The sequence below is a fragment of the Mus pahari genome, chromosome 5 (genome assembly GCF_900095145.1).
Source record: "Mus pahari chromosome 5, PAHARI_EIJ_v1.1, whole genome shotgun sequence".
Classification (NCBI taxonomy): domain Eukaryota; kingdom Metazoa; phylum Chordata; class Mammalia; order Rodentia; family Muridae; genus Mus; species Mus pahari.
Genome location: NC_034594.1, coordinates 53709856 through 53728395, shown reverse-complemented (window position 1 = coordinate 53728395; position 18540 = coordinate 53709856). Strand labels below are relative to the sequence as shown.

Below are 18540 nucleotides of genomic sequence, written 5' to 3'. Positions count from 1 at the left end.
TAGACCAGGCTGGCCTCGAACTCAGAAATCTGCCTGCCTCTGCCTCCCTAGTGCTGGGATTAAAGGCGTGCGCCACGACGCCCGGCAGAAATAGAAACTCTTACGATACCTGGGAAGAAGGAACTTCAATTGAGGAACATCCGGGATCGCATTTGTCTGTAGCCACTTCTGTAAGAGATTGTCATGATTGATATTTGATGTAGAAGTGTCCATCCCTCTGTGGGTGACACCATCCCAAGACAGGTAGGCCTGGACTGGACAAAAACAAAAACAAAAATCCCAGCACTTGGGAGGCAGAGGCAGGTGGATTTCTGAGTTCAAGGTCAGCCTGATCTACAGAGTGAGTTCCAGGACAGCCAGGGCTACACAGAGAAACCCTGTCTCGAAAAACCAAATATAAATAAATAAATAATAAATAAATAATAAATAGCTGGAGATATGGCTCAGTGGTTAAGAGCACTGACTGCAACTGCTCTTCCAAAGGTTCTGAGTTAATTCCCAGCAACCATCTGTAATGTGATTCAGTTCCCTCTTCTGGTCAGCTACATTGTACTCATAATAAAATCTTAAAAAAAAAAAAAAAAAGTTTAGCTGAGCATGGGCCAGAGAGCAAAGCAATAAACAGCATCCTTTATGGTTCCTGCCCCAGGGTCCTGCCCTGAATTCTCTCAGCTATGCATTGCGATCTGTGATCTAAGGGTGTAAAATAAAGTAAAGCTTTTCCTCCCCAAGTTGTCTTCGGTTATGGTGTAATGAGCTTCAGCTAACGTGTTGTTCATCTTGCCTGGGTATGCTTTCTACTGATATGAAAGGGGACGTAGTGTATGACCTTGGGACTCCGGCATTGTATAACCACCATCTCTAGATCTGGAGTGTGACATTGGTTGCAGAAGCCGGAAGGTTGTCATGATTAACTCCAAAGCCCTTCAGCGATGCAGTGGTTCTACTGCATGCTTGGGGACAGGGACTGATCACCGCTCACCAATCACAATGGTCTCCAGGCCCTGCAGAAGGTATGTGGTTTCCAGCCTCACTTACACTAAAAAGGTGGTAAAGCCGGGAATCAGGAACTTTCCCCTCCACTGATGGGTTGTCGCTGAGCATCTGCCCATCCGTTTGCATCCCATGGTCCAGGCAGTAGAGCTCCCAGTGGGTATTGGCCTTCTACACATGGACCACCCCAAGTAGACTGAGATGCAGCTCACACTGGGCAGGCAGAGGACAGCTTTGGAGAAGCCTAGACCTTGCCTGAACACGAGCTCCATCCCCTTTTCCTTCTGTCTTCTTTAGTTGAGAGTCAAGGATCCTGAGCTTGCTCTCCTTGCCCTATCTCCCGGGTCTAAGCTTTTACTGACAAGCATTGGGGGCTGTGCCAGAACTCTGGGGGAAACAGATGTGAGTAGATCTAAACTTCTAGAGCCTCACTTGGTGACTAAGCACCCTGGGAAGGGACAGGAGAGGACCCAATGGGTCTGGCAGAGTGTGATAGCAACCCATCTATGTTCAGAAAGAAATGGAAGCCAACAGAGAGGAAAGCAAGAGAAAGTAACACAGAGATAATGACGGGGGGGGGGGGGCGCTAATACCAAGTTTGGGATGATGGATCTCTCTGGCAGAAGGAAGTAGAGACAATTGGAGGCTTGGTAGTTGGTGCTTATTCTATCGTTCCTCATACTTTGTTCCCTGTGCTTTTTTTTGCGTTACTGTGTTGTTTCATCGTTTTATTTGCTGTCATCGGTGCTGAACTCAGGACTTCACGAATGCTTAGCAACAGCTCCATCTCTACAAGTTCATTCTCTGTCCTTAAAAAACAGTGTGGTGGCAGTGGTGGTGGTGCACAACGTTAGTCCCAGCCCTCGGGGGGCAGAGGCAGGCGGATCTCTGTCAAGGCCAGTCTGGTCTACAGAGTGAGTTCCAGGACAGCCAGGGCTACACAGAGAAACCCTGTCTTAGGGGAAAAGAAATGGAGACAAAGTCATACTAAATTGCCCATGCCGGTTTTGAACTTGTGATTTTCCTATCTCAACCTCTCAGAGAGCTGGAGTTACAGGCCTATCCCACCATGCCTGGCTAATATTTTGTAACATTTAATGAGGATGTTTTATTCATAAACCTAACACACCGCTGACTTTTAAAATATGACCTAAGGACCTTGACTTATTATTTTTAGGCCAATGGCATCCCAGAAGTCATGGACATCTGAGAGCTACGGTGCCTCTATTTCTCTTACACAGGACTCTTAGCCTTCTTATTGATGTCCTCCTTGTAAAATAGAGGTGGTAGTAAGAGTCCTTTCCTGGGATGAATGACTCAGAGTCAAATGAAAGCTTAAGAGGCTGGAGAAATGGCTTAGTAGTTAAGAGCACTGACTGCTCTTCTAGAGGACCTGAGTTCAATTCCCAGCAACCACATGGTGGCTCACAACCATCTGTAATGAGATCCAATGCCCTCTTCTGGTGTGTCTGAAGACAGTTACAGTGTACTCATATACATAAAATAAATAAATCAATCTTAAGGGGGAAAGAAAAGAATACTTAAAAGCTGCCTATCCCGTTGCCTTACATACACACCGGGTATCCTCATGAATGTTGGAACTTTCTCAGCCTCCTGTATCATGATAAAAACGATAATGAGTTGATCTTGGAGAGATTTAGACAATCAAAGACTCAAGAACTTCCCAGGTATGGGAAAGAGCGAGCCTGATTTGCCTCACCCAGTGTCTGGCAAAACCAGAAGTATCCCTGAGCCTACTCAGGTTCTGTCCATGAAATTAGACACAATTCTGGCCCCAGGAGCCAGCAGCCTACACAGGCTATCTGGCTTCTCAGAGAACAATGCTCCATGCTGTGAGGCAGTAGGTTTGGAACAAAGAACTCACCTCAGGAGACATGTTTTTTTTTCACCTGCCTGAGCCTCCTGAGCTCTTATTTCTGTAAATAGGATGGTAGAATCTCCTACCCAGAAGGCTTTGTTGCAGATGTTTGGTTCCCCTTGCGTAAGTACTAATTAGATGCCTTCTTGTACCAAGCTCTTCTTCAGGGCAGTCCCCTTAGCTAAGTGTCTCCCCCGACCCCACACTTCACAGTGCAGGAAACTGACTCTCAGAAAGGTTAGGCAGCTTTCCCAAGGTCATGAGCAGAAGCAGACATGTTCTGAGCAGGGACAGTCTGGCTCCAACTATGCCTTTAATTGCTCTTCTATCATCCCCGGTGGAGAGACAGTTGAAGATATCAAATGTGCCTGGCCCATGTACAACCCAGCCCAACAAATGCAGACTTACTCCTTTTACACTCTCTCCTCCCTCCCTCCCCTGCCCTCCCCTCTCTCTCTCTCCTGATAATATGTAGCTGAACCGAGAGGTCAGTCAACGGTGCGATACATACACGAGCAAGACGTGAGTGACAGCATGTAGAAGGACATCTCTCCAAAGCTATCCATTGACAGCTGAAAGAAGGGAACACCAGGGCCCCAGCAGTCACCATCAGGGCCCCAGCAGTCTGCCATCAGTCAGTGCCTGCAGGCTATGAGGATTCAGCCAGAATGAAGTGTCTGCACTTTCTGCTCAAATGCTGGGACCTCCCTGCTAATGGTTCCGCATGAATTCGGAGCCCTTGAATAGCCCTGGGCCCGAGTCTAGGCTGCTCTTCCTCTGCTCCATTTCTGGTATATGTTCCCCTGTTCCAACCAATATATATGGAAGCCTCGCCCAAATTTATCATTGCTTCACCACATGCTATAGCCCCATGAACATCTGGACTCCCAAGTTTCTTTTACCCTGGATCTACTGGGCCCCCCACCTCTGCTTATCATGCTGGCTGGCCAGGAATGACTAGAGTCTGTGTGTCTGCCACTGGGCAGAAAGATGAATCTATCCTCTCTGTGGCTCTCTGTAGGGAGTGTTAAATACATACATACATACATATACATACATATTATATATATATATATATATATATATATATATACACTGTGACCCAGGAGAAATAGCCTATTGACTGTTATAACAACAGCAGACAAGCACCCAAGAGCCCAGTCTGGGTCCAAACGGGAGCAGGGTGGGATGGGCAAAAGAGGGGCCAAGACTAGTATCCAGGCTGGCGTCTGTTGCCGGTCACACAATCCCATTTCCTGGCAGACCCTCATATCCAGCAGAGGGTTTTGAAATCAAGCCCACAGAGCAACACCACCTCCTCATCCTCATCCTCCTCCTCCTTCTCCTCTTCCTCCTGTGGTTGGCAAGTGCAGACAGTAGTGTGTGGGCGGGACTAAGATGATGTTTGCAGCAATCCAGAAATAATGAGTCCTCGAGCAAGAGATAAAGCCTAGGGCATTCTGGGTAGAAACACAGAGTGCCATGAAATACAGGGAACCAGAGCCTAAGAAAACACATGTTTAAGACCTACAAGTCTAAGACCTTCTTTTGTCCTTTCTCATCTGTCCAGCAATAGAAGTTCAATAAGAGTTCAAGGGGGAAAAACTTTCATAAATGTGTGGCCAGAATTGCTGCTGTTCTCCATCAGCAAGATGATGGGTTTGTTTGATTAATTGTTTTTGTTTGTTTGTGAGATAGGGTCTCACTGTGTAGCTCTGACTGCCCTGGAACTCACTATGTACAGAAGGCTGACCTTGAACTTGAAGAGATCTGCCTGGGCTAAAATTACAGGCACGCCCACCATACCTGGCTTTTGCTTCATAATTTGTAATGTTGCTCTGCCCTTGTTGACTTTGATTCCCTCAGCAAAGGAGACAAGATGGTCCTCTCTCTCCCAGGATGAAGAAAAGGAAAATGAAGTCTCTGGTGTCCTGCCCAAGGTCACATGGGGGTTCATTAGTGGTGGAATTAAGATTCTTCTGAGACTTGGGCTCAGCTTCTTACACATGGCAGTGTTTGTAGCCCGCTCTACTTAAAATTCTATATGTGGGCATATGCCTTCTTGAAAGCCATCCCCTCCGTTTCTTTATCTCCTTCCTCCCCCAGTCTGAATTGCAGCCAAAATCACTGCCTTCCTACCCCCGATCCCCTCCCCAGCCCTTTTAGCTTTAACACTCTCATTTGACTAACCAAGAACCTGTTAAACCATGTCACCAACTGAACCGCAGTTGTAGGGAAACCTGCAACCTTACCTACCAACACATTCCATTTCAATGGACTCCAGGGTTGTCCAGCATTTCTTCTGCTAGTCTTCCAGATAGAACTACAACTTGGAATAGGTTGTCACTAAGACTAAAAGTAGGTCAGTTAGCAATCCTGTCCAGGAAGCAGTGGCTTGTGTGAAATTCCAGCTACGGTGTGCCCAATGGTAGGAAACATATTTTGAGATAGAAGCTTTCTCAGAGACCCTCTTTACCACACAGGTAAGGAATCTTCCAGAATCTCCAGGTGACTGACCTACCACCTGGCTCATGGATATGGACTGAAATCTTTGAAGCCAGAATTTTCTTTCTTTCTTTTTTTTTTTTTCTGGTCTAATTTTCAAAGAAAGGATACATGGGTTATGAAAATACTCAAGATTGGTGAGAGAAACCTTATACTGAATTGGTCTACAGAGAAGCCAGAGACTTTAGGAATTATTAACCAGATAGATCCACATGGAGTAATGGAGGCCTTCTAGGCCCAAATCTCACTTGTGTATCTCTTAAACTAGATCTTTAAAATTGGCCTAGTCATCACCAACTCTACCATCCAAATGTTAGGTGTGTATAAGGCAAAACAGTTTAAAGATGCTGAGGGGTCTGTCTTTTGCTTTGTGTTGAGATGGAGTCTTTCATGCTGTGTTACACAAGGCTGTCCTAGAATTTGCTATATAACCAAAGTTGACCTCAAATTCCTTATCCTACCTCAGCCTCCCCAGCGCTGGGATTACAGGCATGTGCCACCATACTTGGCCAGAGACTGAAATTTTTTTTTTAAGCATATGATACTAAGTTATAAAATAAGAGACAGTCAGTATTGTTCATTCCTTTAACAAGTATGATTGGATAGTCATTACACGCCAAAACACTGGCAAAAATTCTGTCCTAGAGGTACAGTAGTAGACAAAGAGTCTTTTAAGGAGCTTGTATGCTCTTCTTTGGGGAAGACAAAGTAAACAAGCATAAAACTCAAAGGGCCAAATGGATGGCTCAGCAGACAGAAGTGCTTGCAGAACAAACCTGAGGACCTGAGTTTGACCCCCAGATCCCATGGTGGAAGGCGAAAAGCAACCCCTGGAAGTTGTTCTGTGACCTCTCCACACCCACGGTGTGCACCTACACTCACACACCACTCATGATGATGGTGGTGATGGTGGTGGTGGTGGTGGTAATGATGATGATGATGATGATGATAAATATAAAGCACACAAGTTACCTGAAAGGCTACTACTTGAGGCTGAAGGAAGAATAGTTCTCTAAGAAGACAGTATTACAACCAGGTGTGCTGGTACATGACTTTAATACCAACACTTGGAAGGCAAAGGCAAAGTTGGCCTCGGGGAGGTCAAGGCTAGCCTGTCGTACATTCTCCATAGTAAATTCCAGGTCAGCCAAAGCTACATAGTAGAACTCAGTCTAGTAATAATAATAATAATAATAATAATAATACAAGCAAGCACTGGCTACAGTAAAACCTGGAAAGAAAGGCTGCTCTTTTTTTTTTTTTTTTTTGGTTTTTCGTCCAACTGTCCAGACTCCGGGGCTAGATCTTTCCCTCCTCTCAGAAGTTAGCTGCGGAATGGCCTGTTGAGACATAACGGTGTCTGCCTATGTCTCTCTCCCCATCCCTTCCTTTTCCATTTCTTACAGGGGGGTTGCTTTGAGGAAAGATTTTTCTCTGGGAGGAAAAGAGATATAAGAAATCTTTCTCCTTCCCTGCCTTAATACAGCGTCGTATGAAGCCATGACACCGAGACAGCCATTTTGTGATCCCAAGGGAAGATGTCATCAGCCTACGGATGCCAGAGGAGAAAGCTGGAAATACTGGAGTTATTGGTGCCATCAGCCCTATGCTGACTTCTAACGGGGTAATGAATATCCTCACTGTTTAAGCCACGACCACGCATGGACTCCATTATTTGCAGCCAAAACCAATTCTAATAAAAGAGTAGGAAGGAAGGCCAGCTGTGTTGGCATCCACCTGAAACTCCAGACATCCTGTCTCACAAAGAGAGAGACCAAAAGACAGATAGAGAAGGAGCTGGGGGAGGGGCGAATAAGGCTTTCCTTCACTGCTGTGTAAGCGTGTAATGTAGTTCTTTCTGTAAACTCCTAGAAATGTTACAGTTCTTATGCAACGACCATTCAATAATCCCAGAGTAGATAGATATACTACCATGAAAACCCCAGCTGACTGCTGGTGCACACTCAGGAGGCTAAGGCAGGAAGATCGTGAGCTCAAGGCCAGTCTGGGTTACACAAGGAGACCCCATCTCAATGAACAATAACAATTACAACAACAACAACAATAATAAGTCATTGGTCATAAAGTAGCATAGTCACAGGGGTTGGAAAGTGGATATGGGGAGCATGGCATTATTCTGCCTACCACAGCTGTTAAATGGGAACTTAGGCCTGGAAAGAACTCCCATACTAGGGTACATTTGACGCCTGACGAAGAGAGCAGAGGAGCCCAAGGTGACTATCTCAGACAGGCCTGTTTATAAGGCCGACCTTCACCTGGTACCTGGGCCTCTGGTTCTCAATGTTTTCAGCGAACACAGAGTGGATACAGAAGGATCACTGTCCACAGACTGTGTAAGCAATATGGTTTGTGCCAATACTCACTTTCCACTATCCTTCAGAGATGTTGGGAAATGCTAGGTGGAGGTGCTTACATAAGCCTCCAAGAAAATCTCCAGTGGGTTTTCATGGGTACTGTGCCCCTGAGACTTGGGTATGGAAATCTGACCAAGTCGAGTGAATGAAGACAGACAGACAGACAGACCGACAGACAGGCACACACACACACACACACACACACACACACACACACACACACACAGAGAAAATCTAGAGTCAGGTGTGTTGCCGTAAATCTCTCCCAAATATGCCCTGGCAATGAAAACACAACTCAATTAATATGAATACATGCTGTGTGCCTAGATTGGGCAGATCTACCACTACACTACCATCTTCCACATCTATGAGACCCCTTAGAACTTGTGGTTTCTCAAGGTCATGTGCTTCTCCGCTTTTCTTCTCCTCCCTACTCCTCCTCTGTGTCCTCTCCCTCTTCCATTTTCTCCTTCTCTCTCCACCTTCTGCTCCACCTTCTTTTATCTGCCCAATCATCAGTTCTATTTTACAAATTAAGGTGGGAAGCAGGTTTACAGGAAATCAAGTGCTGACTCATTCCTTGTTCTCAGCCACTAGTAGGAGAACGGGATTATCATCAAATATAATTAGCCCCAGGGCTATCCACAACACAGGTGGACCATGAGCACTGTGACAGAGACTGACTGCAGAAAGAACTAGAACTTTTATTATGTCCAGCACAGGCAGAGTGGTTAGGCTCTGTAGGGGAGCAGGCTCAGGCTATAAACATCTGGGGAAGCTGTGGTTGCTAGTTTGGCCTATGATTCATCATCATTCATGCCTGGACCAGAGGAAGGCTTTGCTATTCCTAGCCTGACCAAAGAAAGCTTTGATGCTCTCCCATGGGTCTGGGGTGTTGGTCCCTGACATGGCCGAACCCATGTCAAAAATACACATTAGCCATTCACCCCTTACATGTTCACTTGGGTCTTCTTTGGCTCCCCGCTCATGGACAGACATACTGCAGGGAAATATTTTTATGATTAAAGAAAGAGCATACTTCACGTGAACCCTGATGGGAATTAAAAGGCATAAACTTCTGGAGTCCCAGCCTGGGCCCTTCCCCTTTGGACCCAGCTGTCCATCATTACTATATAACTACAATCAGCCATAGCCAGGAACACAAGCTGCTGAAAACTCTGAGTCCTAGGGACTCCTCTGACATGGAGGTGACTTGGAGGGTACTTCAATCCCAAAGTCCTCCATCTTTTCCTATGCTAATCACCATGAAGGTCCAAACAAAGCCTTCCTTCTTCTGTTTGTTTGCTTTTTGCAGTTCTAGGGTCTGAACACAGGGCCTTGTACATACCTAGCAAGCTCTCTACAAGCTCTCTACCCGCTAGCAGAATAAAACATTTCAGAGGGACTTCGGTCTATCAGCTGCTCAACTGCAACTCCCTGAGGGCCCCATCTTTGAAGTACAACAGTTCACTGAATGAATACATGCTTATCAAATGTTCTAAGTCCCATACTAAGAACCATGGACCCAAAGAAGAACACAGCGTAGCCCTTGCCTTGGTTCAGAAACTCTACAGCACACACTGATGAGCTGTGCATATACTAAGTGTGAGTGGAAACTGTGGAGTCTCAGGTGGCTCCTTATACATTGCTCTGCTGGCTGTGTACACAATCCTTCGCCTGTCTGGGCCTCACGACTGAAGTGGTTCCCTCAGTTTTACAAACAAAGAACTGAATCCGAAGGCCAAACAGGTTTAGAGTTTTGCCTAATTGTTCAGATCTTTTCTATCCCTTGTGCTGTGTGGGTTCATAGGAAACGAGGTCTTCAGAGTGGCCACTGTGTCCTGTGATCGTCAAGACTCATTCCTTTGTGCAGACCATGACCATTGCAAGCGGTTTAACTAACCGCCCTTGTCCATTTTCCTTTTACGGAGGAGCTCCTCCCCCAACCGTGGTGCTAGGGATCGAACCCAGAACTTCACAAATGATGGCAGCATGCTACCAACTGAACTACACACCCAGCCTCTCTCAACGAAATTCTCCTAACCAGATGTCAAGGATTAGAGAGATCTTGTGAAATTTATTGTATTCTTTTCTATGACTTCTCTAAGTCAAATGCCACTAGCTACTTTGTTGATAGAACGGCTGCCATCGCTGTATAGATTACGACCTTGTGTTATGCTGACAAACAGCTCTATCCCTAAGAAGAGAATGGGAGCACATACTGGTGAAATCTTTTTCAAGTGATGACTAGGCTGGGAGTCAGATTTCCTATGGCCATGAAAACCAGCATCTGGGTTCCTCCTGAGGAATTTTTTTTTTTCCGGTGGGGGTGATGTATGTCTGAGAAAGCAGAAATAGTTTAGAAAGGCCTGTCCTAGTACGAAATGGAAATAAAACGTAGAAAGGAGGAATCTCTTGGACTGTACAAGCCAAGAACTCAGTGACGCTAAGCCACTTGCCCAAGGTTGCATAGGGCCGTCGGGATGCTGTTCCAGGGGCTCCAGGTTCTGTGCTCCACCGCAGCAGGTAGGTGGTCGTGGCGGGAGCTAACTAATAGTGACGGCGCTAATGACGGAGCCGCTGACCAGCGAGTGGTACGTGAAAGGTGGCAGATTCTCGCGTCGGCCCTCACAGATTGGCTGCGCCGCTCGGCTTTGAGGGATAAGTCTACGGGATCGGCACCCTGGGGCTCAGGCTCTGTAGCTCGAGGTCCTCGGCCTCCCACAGGTGTGGGCGAAAGCCTACCAACTCGGCCGGGGACCAGCAGGCGGCGGTCTGCTGTAAGGGGGTCTCGGGCGACCAGTCCCAACTGCCCAACCCGCCCGAGCCCGGGAGGCGACGCTGGGAGGACAGTGGAGAAGGCCGGGGACAGCCGCTTTTGAAGGATTGCTTGAGCTTCATTCGCCCTAAATCGGAATACCTGCACCATGAGCGTCTACATGACGCAGGTGCATTCGAGACACGCTCAGTCACCGCACCCTGCGTCCCTGCTTCGGATCTTCGGAATCCCGGACATCGGCTCAAAACTAGGAACGAATATGGGCCGCTGCTTCTAAGCCAAACCCGACAGGTGAGAGAATCCGGAGCGGCAAGGGGAGGGACTACGCCTAGGTTTCACTCCTGGTGGCCACCTATCCTGACCGGGATGTAGTCTTTAGACCACCCCGCCCCATGGTGGGAGGGCTAAGCGCGCAGGTCCCGCCTCCTGCCTATAAGAGTGGTGCGGCACTGCAGCTCCGCAGATCTCACCGAGACCCGTGACCCCGACTCTACGTGAGACGTACAGCCCAAACTCATCATGGTGAGTGAGGCCCCGCCGGGATCTCTCTAGTCCTATAAACAAATGCCCCGCTTCTCTGGGGGAACCTTCCTGTAGAGATGCTGAGGACCCTTTGCTTTGCATTCCGAGTTTCCAGGAGATGTAAGAGTTTTGCACTTCCCCCACCTCTCCTGGTGACTTTGGCCTAGTACGTTGTCCACCTTCAGAAGCTGGGGACTGAGGGAGGGTGTTTCACTAGCAGAGAGGAGGAGAGGAGCCCTCCTGTAGTGTCCTCCTTTCCTACCAAGCGTCTGTGTGCCAACCCTCCTGAGGGGAGTCACGAGGTTCTGCACCTAGTGCTCTCCTCGGGCGGCAGAAGACCTGTTCGGCTGCCCCCGCCACCCATACCCACTGAGTGAGTCCCTGGAACTGACCGAACACGTGCTTGGCGCCGGTTAGTTTAAGGGGTTACTTGGTACCGTACCCCGTCTTCCTCCGTGTGCCTCCTTCCCATCTACACCCCCCTACATGACTCAGCACCCCCTCCTGAGCCAGGAGGGGTGGCGGGAATGGGGTTCGGTCTCGGGAGGCCAGCGGGCCCCTCCTACCCGAGTGCGGGTGCTCGGAGAACAGGCAGAGACAGCTGGCGCTGATCGACAGCCCCGGCCTCGGCCAGGTGGCGGGGGAAGGGAGAGAGGTGTATGAAGGGGGTTGTATTTATAGCCCGGAGCGGGGGTAGAAATCCAACCCGAGCTTTCAGCTGGGAAGTAACTGGAAAGACTCCAGTGGGAGAGCAGACGTAGGGCCCAGGTACAGATGGCGTTCCCCTGGCCTGGTGCAGCAAGGCGGGTTTCCTCAAGGGCCTCCTAGCAGGTTCCACTTCCTTTTCTGGGTATTTAGAAATTGTCGTGCCCCACCCCGCCCCCACGCACCATTTGGTTGTGAAAAGGGAGGCGCACAGGTCCTACAGACCTGGGCGTTGCAGGGGTTAAATTATGGACCACCTAAATGGAGCCTTCAGTTGCCAGGGCTCCAGTATGTATACCTGTATTGCCTGCCCCTGCCGTCAGTGCTTACCCTTATTATCGCTGCTATTTCCATGCGGGCTGAGGCGAGGATGGAGGTGGTGAGGCAACACAGAGTGTGGGGGTGGAGGTGGGGAGAGGAGCCAGATGGGATTGATCCCTCAGGGCCAGATGGAACTTAAAAGTGGAGGTTCCAGCATCCTGAAGGCCAGAATGGTCAGTTGATACCAGATGGAAGGTTGAGACACCTCTTTGCCCACAGGAAAGAAGGGGAGAGGGTTGTGAGAAATTTTAGTTAATCTTCAAGGCAAAGATTAACCAGGGAGGAAGCTGCTGGCTATAAACTATGAAACATATTTCTAGACGCTCCGCGGACTGGAATCAACTGGAAAGTCTGTCTCTCAGTGTATATCCCTCTCCATCTCTGTGTCTTTCTCTCCCCGCACTCTTATTATAATTGCTGAAGTCCTGCCTGTCAGGTGTGCATGTCCTCTCTGTCCTCTCTGGGTATCCTGTTGATGTAACAGGATTATACAGCTCTCACTTGGTAAATTCTCTACTGAGAAGTAGGCTAAGGGGTTGGTCTGCCCTGCTGGCTGCCTCCAATCTGGGGAGTCCTGTGCTGAGGAGACTGGAGAGGCTGCCAGCTGCTTCTGACCTCCATAAGCCCTCACCTTGCCATACTTTTACCAACTGAGTAATCTCAGCTAATAGGCAAGAGAATGGGAAAGAACCGAATGAAGTGGGTAGTTGTGGGTGGGGACTTATGCTGTGACCTTCTCTGTATCCCTCAGCGCGAGTGCATTTCAGTCCATGTGGGGCAGGCAGGTGTCCAGATGGGCAATGCCTGCTGGGAGCTCTACTGTCTGGAACATGGGATTCAGCCTGATGGGCAAATGCCCAGTGATAAGACCATTGGTGGAGGGGATGACTCCTTCACCACCTTCTTCTGTGAAACTGGAGCTGGAAAACATGTGCCTCGGGCCGTCTTTGTGGACCTGGAGCCTACTGTAATCGGTGAGCAGAGGGGGTTCCCTTTCTCGGAAGGCGGAGTGTCTCTTGAAGAATGTTTTGGCTGGGTTTTTGTGATCTTTGAAGCCTCTTGGTTTATTTGAAGCTGAAGATGGATACTGACCCCAGGATGCTGGCAGAAGGATGAGCTAGCTCTTTCATCTATCTGGCTTCAGCTGCCACTCTGTGGGTGGGGAGGAGGAAGGAGCAGAGTCATGTGGTTTTTGCCCTAGCAGTGTGATATACGGTCTTTCAGATGAGATCCGAAATGGCCCATACCGCCAGCTCTTCCACCCAGAGCAGCTTATCACTGGGAAAGAAGATGCGGCCAACAACTATGCCCGTGGTCACTACACCATTGGCAAGGAGATCATCGACCCAGTGCTGGACCGGATCCGCAAGCTGGTGAGACTACAGCCTGGCAGGGAGGGAGCTTTGGACTCTGTGCCCAGGAAAAATATTTTTTACGGATCCATTTCTAGGATGATCACTAGTTGTGTCTTAGAATTTGATGCTGTTAGGGATGCTCAGTCTTTGTCCTAACATCTGAGATACTTTAGACCTTATAAAACTAGAAAATTCCTCAGGCCTTTCCCCTACCTATATTGCTCTTTCTTCCTTGCCTTTCAGTCTGATCAGTGCACAGGACTTCAGGGCTTCCTAGTATTCCACAGCTTTGGAGGAGGCACTGGCTCTGGATTCACCTCTCTGCTGATGGAGCGGCTTTCTGTTGACTACGGCAAGAAGTCCAAGCTGGAATTCTCCATCTACCCAGCCCCACAAGTGTCCACGGCTGTAGTGGAGCCCTACAACTCCATCCTGACCACCCATACCACCCTGGAACACTCAGACTGTGCCTTCATGGTGGACAACGAGGCCATTTATGACATATGCCGTCGTAACCTGGATATTGAGCGCCCAACCTATACCAACCTCAACCGCCTCATCAGCCAAATTGTCTCCTCCATCACAGCTTCCTTGCGCTTTGATGGGGCCCTCAATGTGGACCTGACAGAGTTCCAGACCAACCTGGTGCCCTACCCTCGAATCCACTTCCCCTTGGCTACCTATGCACCAGTCATTTCTGCAGAGAAGGCCTACCATGAGCAGCTGTCAGTGGCAGAAATCACCAATGCCTGTTTTGAGCCTGCCAACCAGATGGTGAAATGTGACCCTCGGCACGGCAAGTACATGGCCTGCTGCCTGCTGTACCGTGGAGATGTGGTGCCCAAGGATGTGAATGCTGCCATAGCTGCCATCAAGACAAAGCGCAGCATCCAGTTTGTGGACTGGTGCCCCACAGGTTTCAAGGTTGGTATCAACTACCAACCACCCACAGTGGTGCCTGGGGGTGACCTGGCCAAGGTGCAGCGTGCTGTGTGCATGCTGAGCAACACAACCGCCATTGCTGAAGCCTGGGCCCGTCTGGACCACAAGTTTGACTTGATGTATGCCAAGAGGGCTTTTGTACACTGGTATGTGGGTGAGGGAATGGAGGAGGGGGAGTTCTCTGAGGCTCGAGAGGATATGGCTGCCCTGGAAAAAGATTATGAGGAAGTAGGCATCGACTCCTATGAGGATGAGGATGAGGGAGAAGAGTAGACAGCTACTTGGAGCCTGTTCACTGTGTTTATTGCAAAATCCTTTCGAAATAAACAGTCTCCTTGCATGGTTTCTTGTCCCCTTTGTAACTGCTTGAACCTCTGCTTGTCCCCCTTTCTGCTTTGGCTGCTATCTCCCACTACTGGCCGCTTGTGACCTTTTATTTTACCTTCACGTGGCTGACAGACTTGCCAAGGGGGCCCAACATTGAGCCCCAGAAAGTACGAACCTAAGGACTTCAATGTAAGGTCCTAAGGACGCCCAGGATAGGAAAGAAACAAGGACCAAATCCTGGACCTGTCTGTCTAGCTACAAGCTATTGCAAGATACAAGTCTTCACTTTTTGAAATGTCTGATAGTCTGTGTTGGATGGCTGGACTACTTTATTCTTCTTGCTGCTGCTTCACTCAACAGTTCTAGAAGCAAGGCTTGGCCCAGGCGTCATTGAACACTGAGGATTTGGGAATGGGGGCTGGGCGGGCCCAAAGTTCCTGGGCATACAGCCATCTCACAAACTTGGGGGATGGGCAGGAACAAGGGCAATTTAGTTGTTTGTGCCACTGCACCTTTGGCAGCTTTGCATAGCTTGCTGTCTATCTTGCTTTCTGGGGCTGGAGCCATGCTATTAAAAGTCAGGTCGTCTCCCCTCTGTTTGTGCTTTCTTTTGGCCTCTGCACAGGGTGGAAGCCTTCTGCCTGGACCCTAGGGATAAATTAGACTTCACTAATAGGCACCCTAGGACTCATGTTGACGTCAGCAGGTAGGCGTGGACATGGCTTGAGGGGAGGAAGCTCCACAATCTCCAGAACAGGAGTGCCATCCCTGCCCTCGTCTCCCTCCCTGGTGACTCAGGGAAGCAGTGCCCTTCCCTGAGGAAAGTTTGAAATCCAGCTAAGGCAGGTGCCTGTTTACTCAGCAAATAGGGCAGGAAGTGGCTGCTGGGTACTGCCACAGGCCACCAGCCTCATCAATTATTAACCATGTGTGAGCTAGAATAGTCAGGGAAACTGGAACAAAAAAATGGCTGCCAGCTCCGCTCCCTTTGTCCTCTGCTGAAGAAGGGGGAAAAAGACCTGGTGTGCTTCCACCCAGAGGTCATGGACTTGGCAAACCTGCCGAGCTGGGCTGTTCTGAGCTATCCACCCTGGGAATGAATGACAGAACTGGTTGAGTGTGCTTTCAAGGGGACCCTGGTCCCACTTCTTGGCACAGACAGAAACCAGCTCAGGCTGGAGGCTCTCTGGTTTTGACTAAGCCAGCTTAAAAGACCTGCCTGCTGCCAGAACTCAAGAAGTAGATCTGCCGAGCTGGGCGTGGTGGCGCATGCCTTTAATCCCAGCACTCAGGAGGCAGAGGCAGGCGGATTTCTGAGTTCNAAAAAAAAAAAAAAGTAGATCTGCCACAACACATCATACCAGTACTTCTTGCCAGGAGATTCCCTTGGAAATAGCAAGCAAAGAGTTCATTCTTTCCCTCCAGACACATTGACCTAAAATACACACGGTCTGTTTTTACTTCATTCTCCTTTTTATGTATTCTCCTGCTCCCAGATCTGGAAACAAAACAAGATGCGCACCCACCAGCCCAGCTTTGAGCCATATTTTCTGTTTCATTTTCCCCCAACTCACCCTAGGTTCCTTGCCCAGGTATTGGGATAAGAAAGCAAAATATACAAGGACCCATAATCCTTGCCCCTAGCCGTGAGATTCATCCTGGGAAGAATGGAAGGAGTTCCAATGAGGGATGAGAGCCGCTTCAAGGTCATCTTCCCAATATGCCCACTGATTTGGTCAGATTTGGGTGGTGTGCTGGCCAGGAGCTGGTGGCTGCAATGGCTCCAACTGACTGAGGAGGACAGGGATGTGAGGCCGCTGCTGGGGGTCCACAGTCATCATAGAAGCCAATAGCTGTCGCAATGCTGAAGAATGCCTGTGGGAGGGGGGAAGGCAGAGGACTGGAAGACACACCTAGAACTGCTAAGATTCCAACTTGGCCGAATCTAAGCAAGAGTCTACAATGCTTGGTGTCCCTCTTACTGCTCACCTGGGGCTTTGTGGGATGCTGAGTTCATTTTGCACAGCAAGGGCCACACTGTCACCCTTCTGGAACACCATATCGTAAGGGCCTTCCCCAAACATCATGGCATAAAGCACACAGCCTAGGGACTGAGCATAATTTGGTTAATTCCTGGAAGGTGAAAAATGTCTTCTATCTCCTTATTGCTATAGTAAAAGGAGACCATGTAAGCTAAATATATGCCAACCTCACCCAGAGGAACCATGTTGGCAGGAGGGAGGCCTCTGTGGCCCCTGCCTAGCTAGTGCCTCTAGCAATTCAGCCACAGAGATTGCACGGCTTCCTGAGAACAGTATCAGTGATGGTTCCCAGGAAGGAAGTGGATGGGTGTGGAGACATCCTGTGGTTCTGGGGTTCCATGCAACAGAAACCAAAGGTCTCCTTCCCTGTACTCCAAGAGTTACAAGCCACACCCTTCCCCACCCAGGTTCCCATCCACAAGCTCCTCACCCAGACATCAGTCCGCTCATCGATGACACAGTGGCTTTGCACAGAAAAAAGTTCAGGTGCCCGGTAGGAGATGGTGCACCGCTGGGCTGCCCAGTCCTGGAACAGTGTCCCCAGAGCTCAAAAGTGGAGCACAAGCCATTTCATGTGACCAAATTGGTGCATGCATCAGAATGATCTGGGGGTGGGGAGGAGATGGCCAAAGAAACCAGGAGACTCTCCTACCTGCAGAGATAGGGCCTGGCGAGAGCCCTCCACTTGAATGCATGCTTGATTCATAGAACCCAAGTCCATTAAAACTGGCTGCCCCTCATCACCAAGCAAAATATTGGTGGGCTTCAGGTCCCTGGAGGAAAGCAAAAATGACCCAAAGGCACCCTAGGCAGGAAGCTGGTATCCCAGGGAGCACCATGGAGAGTGCAGAGAACCCCACCTCTCTTGGCACTGCACTTCCCCCTGGCTTAAGTGCACAGGGCCCGCCCACTGACCTGTGTGCATAACCTTTGGCATGAATGGCCTCAAGGCCTCTGCAGATACCCAGCAACAACGGCAGGATCTGGTCTTCAGTCAGGAAGCTGCCTTGGTCCTTCAGTCTTTCTATCTCATTCCACAGTGTACCTCTCTACAACACAAGTTTTCCAGTGTCGAGACATTTTTCAAGCCTCTACTTCCCAGGACTCTATTTTGTGTCAGCCTGTCCACCCTTTTACCACATCCACTCTTCCTGATCGTTTGGGGTTTGTGTGATGTCAAGTTCACAGGGGACCCTATAGTCCTCTGAGCCCCAACTTAAGAATGGCCAAAACCAGGGCATGTGCTCCTAGAATGTTTATGTCTGCCTGCCAGAGCCCCGGGTGGGGCTGTACAAGGTACTCTGTAAGGACATGCCTCTCTGACCTTGAAGAAGGGCAGCAGCAGCCAGGCTTCATGCTTAGCACCTCGTTCTTTCAGAGAGTATGCCATGAGGCGGAGGATGTTGGGATGCTGGAAGAGGCGATGCATGTCTGCCTCTCGTTGGGCTTCTTCCTGGTCCTGCTGCTCATGGCACAGGATCCGCTTCAGGGCGTAGAAGTGTCCATCATGCAAGCCCTCCACTAGGTCCACGTAGCTGAACCCACTGTGGGCCAAAGGGGTCAGTGAAGGACCATGGTCATCTCCCACAAAGCTTGGACCCAGAGGAATTCCCTTAGAGAGGAGTGCCTCTTACACAGAGTAGAAACCCTCCCAAGATGTAGCTCTCATATACTTTCAAGACATTAGAATGTGCACTCCTCCAAAGCGGGGGGGGGGGGGGGGAGGCACAGAAATCATTAAGGTTTGGTCTAAGCATAAGATGTTCAATTAATTTTAAGTTCTTGCCGGGCATTG

General features: G+C 49.2%; 3 protein-coding genes and 1 pseudogene across 4 annotated transcripts in view; 3 read left to right on the top strand and 1 right to left on the bottom strand.

Annotated features, from left to right (window-relative positions):
* The window catches only part of LOC110321945, a 16014-nt pseudogene extending 6219 nt beyond the window's left edge, over positions 1–9795 (top strand).
* Positions 9796–10235: 440 nt separating this feature from the next.
* LOC110321943 lies at positions 10236–10903 on the top strand. Its single transcript, XM_029538679.1, has 2 exons — positions 10236–10278; positions 10419–10903. The coding sequence occupies exons 1-2, from the start codon at positions 10236–10238 to the stop codon at positions 10901–10903; spliced, it is 528 nt and encodes a 175-aa protein (XP_029394539.1).
* Positions 10904–10951: 48 nt separating this feature from the next.
* Positions 10952–15296, top strand: Tuba4a (tubulin alpha 4a). The gene is made up of 4 exons (XM_021197490.1): positions 10952–11053; positions 12831–13053; positions 13304–13452; positions 13678–15296. The coding sequence occupies exons 1-4, from the start codon at positions 11051–11053 to the stop codon at positions 14647–14649; spliced, it is 1347 nt and encodes a 448-aa protein (XP_021053149.1). The 5' UTR covers positions 10952–11050; the 3' UTR covers positions 14650–15296.
* An 817-nt stretch (positions 15297–16113) lies between these two features.
* Stk16 (serine/threonine kinase 16) overlaps positions 16114–18540 on the bottom strand; it is a 3412-nt gene continuing 985 nt past the window's right edge. The window contains exons 3-8 of one of the 2 annotated variants that reach the window (XM_029539247.1): positions 18070–18289; positions 17661–17794; positions 17398–17518; positions 17176–17271; positions 16693–16814; positions 16114–16578 (exon numbers count right to left, since the gene is read on the bottom strand). In XM_029539247.1, the coding sequence (XP_029395107.1) occupies positions 16440–16578; positions 16693–16814; positions 17176–17271; positions 17398–17518; positions 17661–17794; positions 18070–18289 (832 nt within the window). In that variant the 3' untranslated portion in view covers positions 16114–16439. The remainder of the gene's footprint in view (positions 16579–16692; positions 16815–17175; positions 17272–17397; positions 17519–17660; positions 17795–18069; positions 18290–18540) is intronic. The other variant, XM_021197709.1, reaches the window with a different exon arrangement.

Excerpts from the sequence above, each read along its gene's own strand:
- Tuba4a (XM_021197490.1), top strand. Across the intron at positions 13,054-13,303 it reads CCTGGAGCCTACTGTAATCG|ATGAGATCCGAAATGGCCCA; the intron begins GTGAGCAGAGGG and ends ACGGTCTTTCAG. Across the intron at positions 13,453-13,677 it reads TGGACCGGATCCGCAAGCTG|TCTGATCAGTGCACAGGACT; the intron begins GTGAGACTACAG and ends CTTGCCTTTCAG.
- LOC110321943 (XM_029538679.1), top strand. The coding sequence starts at position 10,236 with ATGCTGTTCCAGGGGCTCCAGGTTCTGTGCTCCACCGCAGCAG. Across the intron at positions 10,279-10,418 it reads TCTGTGCTCCACCGCAGCAG|TCTACGGGATCGGCACCCTG; the intron begins GTAGGTGGTCGT and ends TTGAGGGATAAG.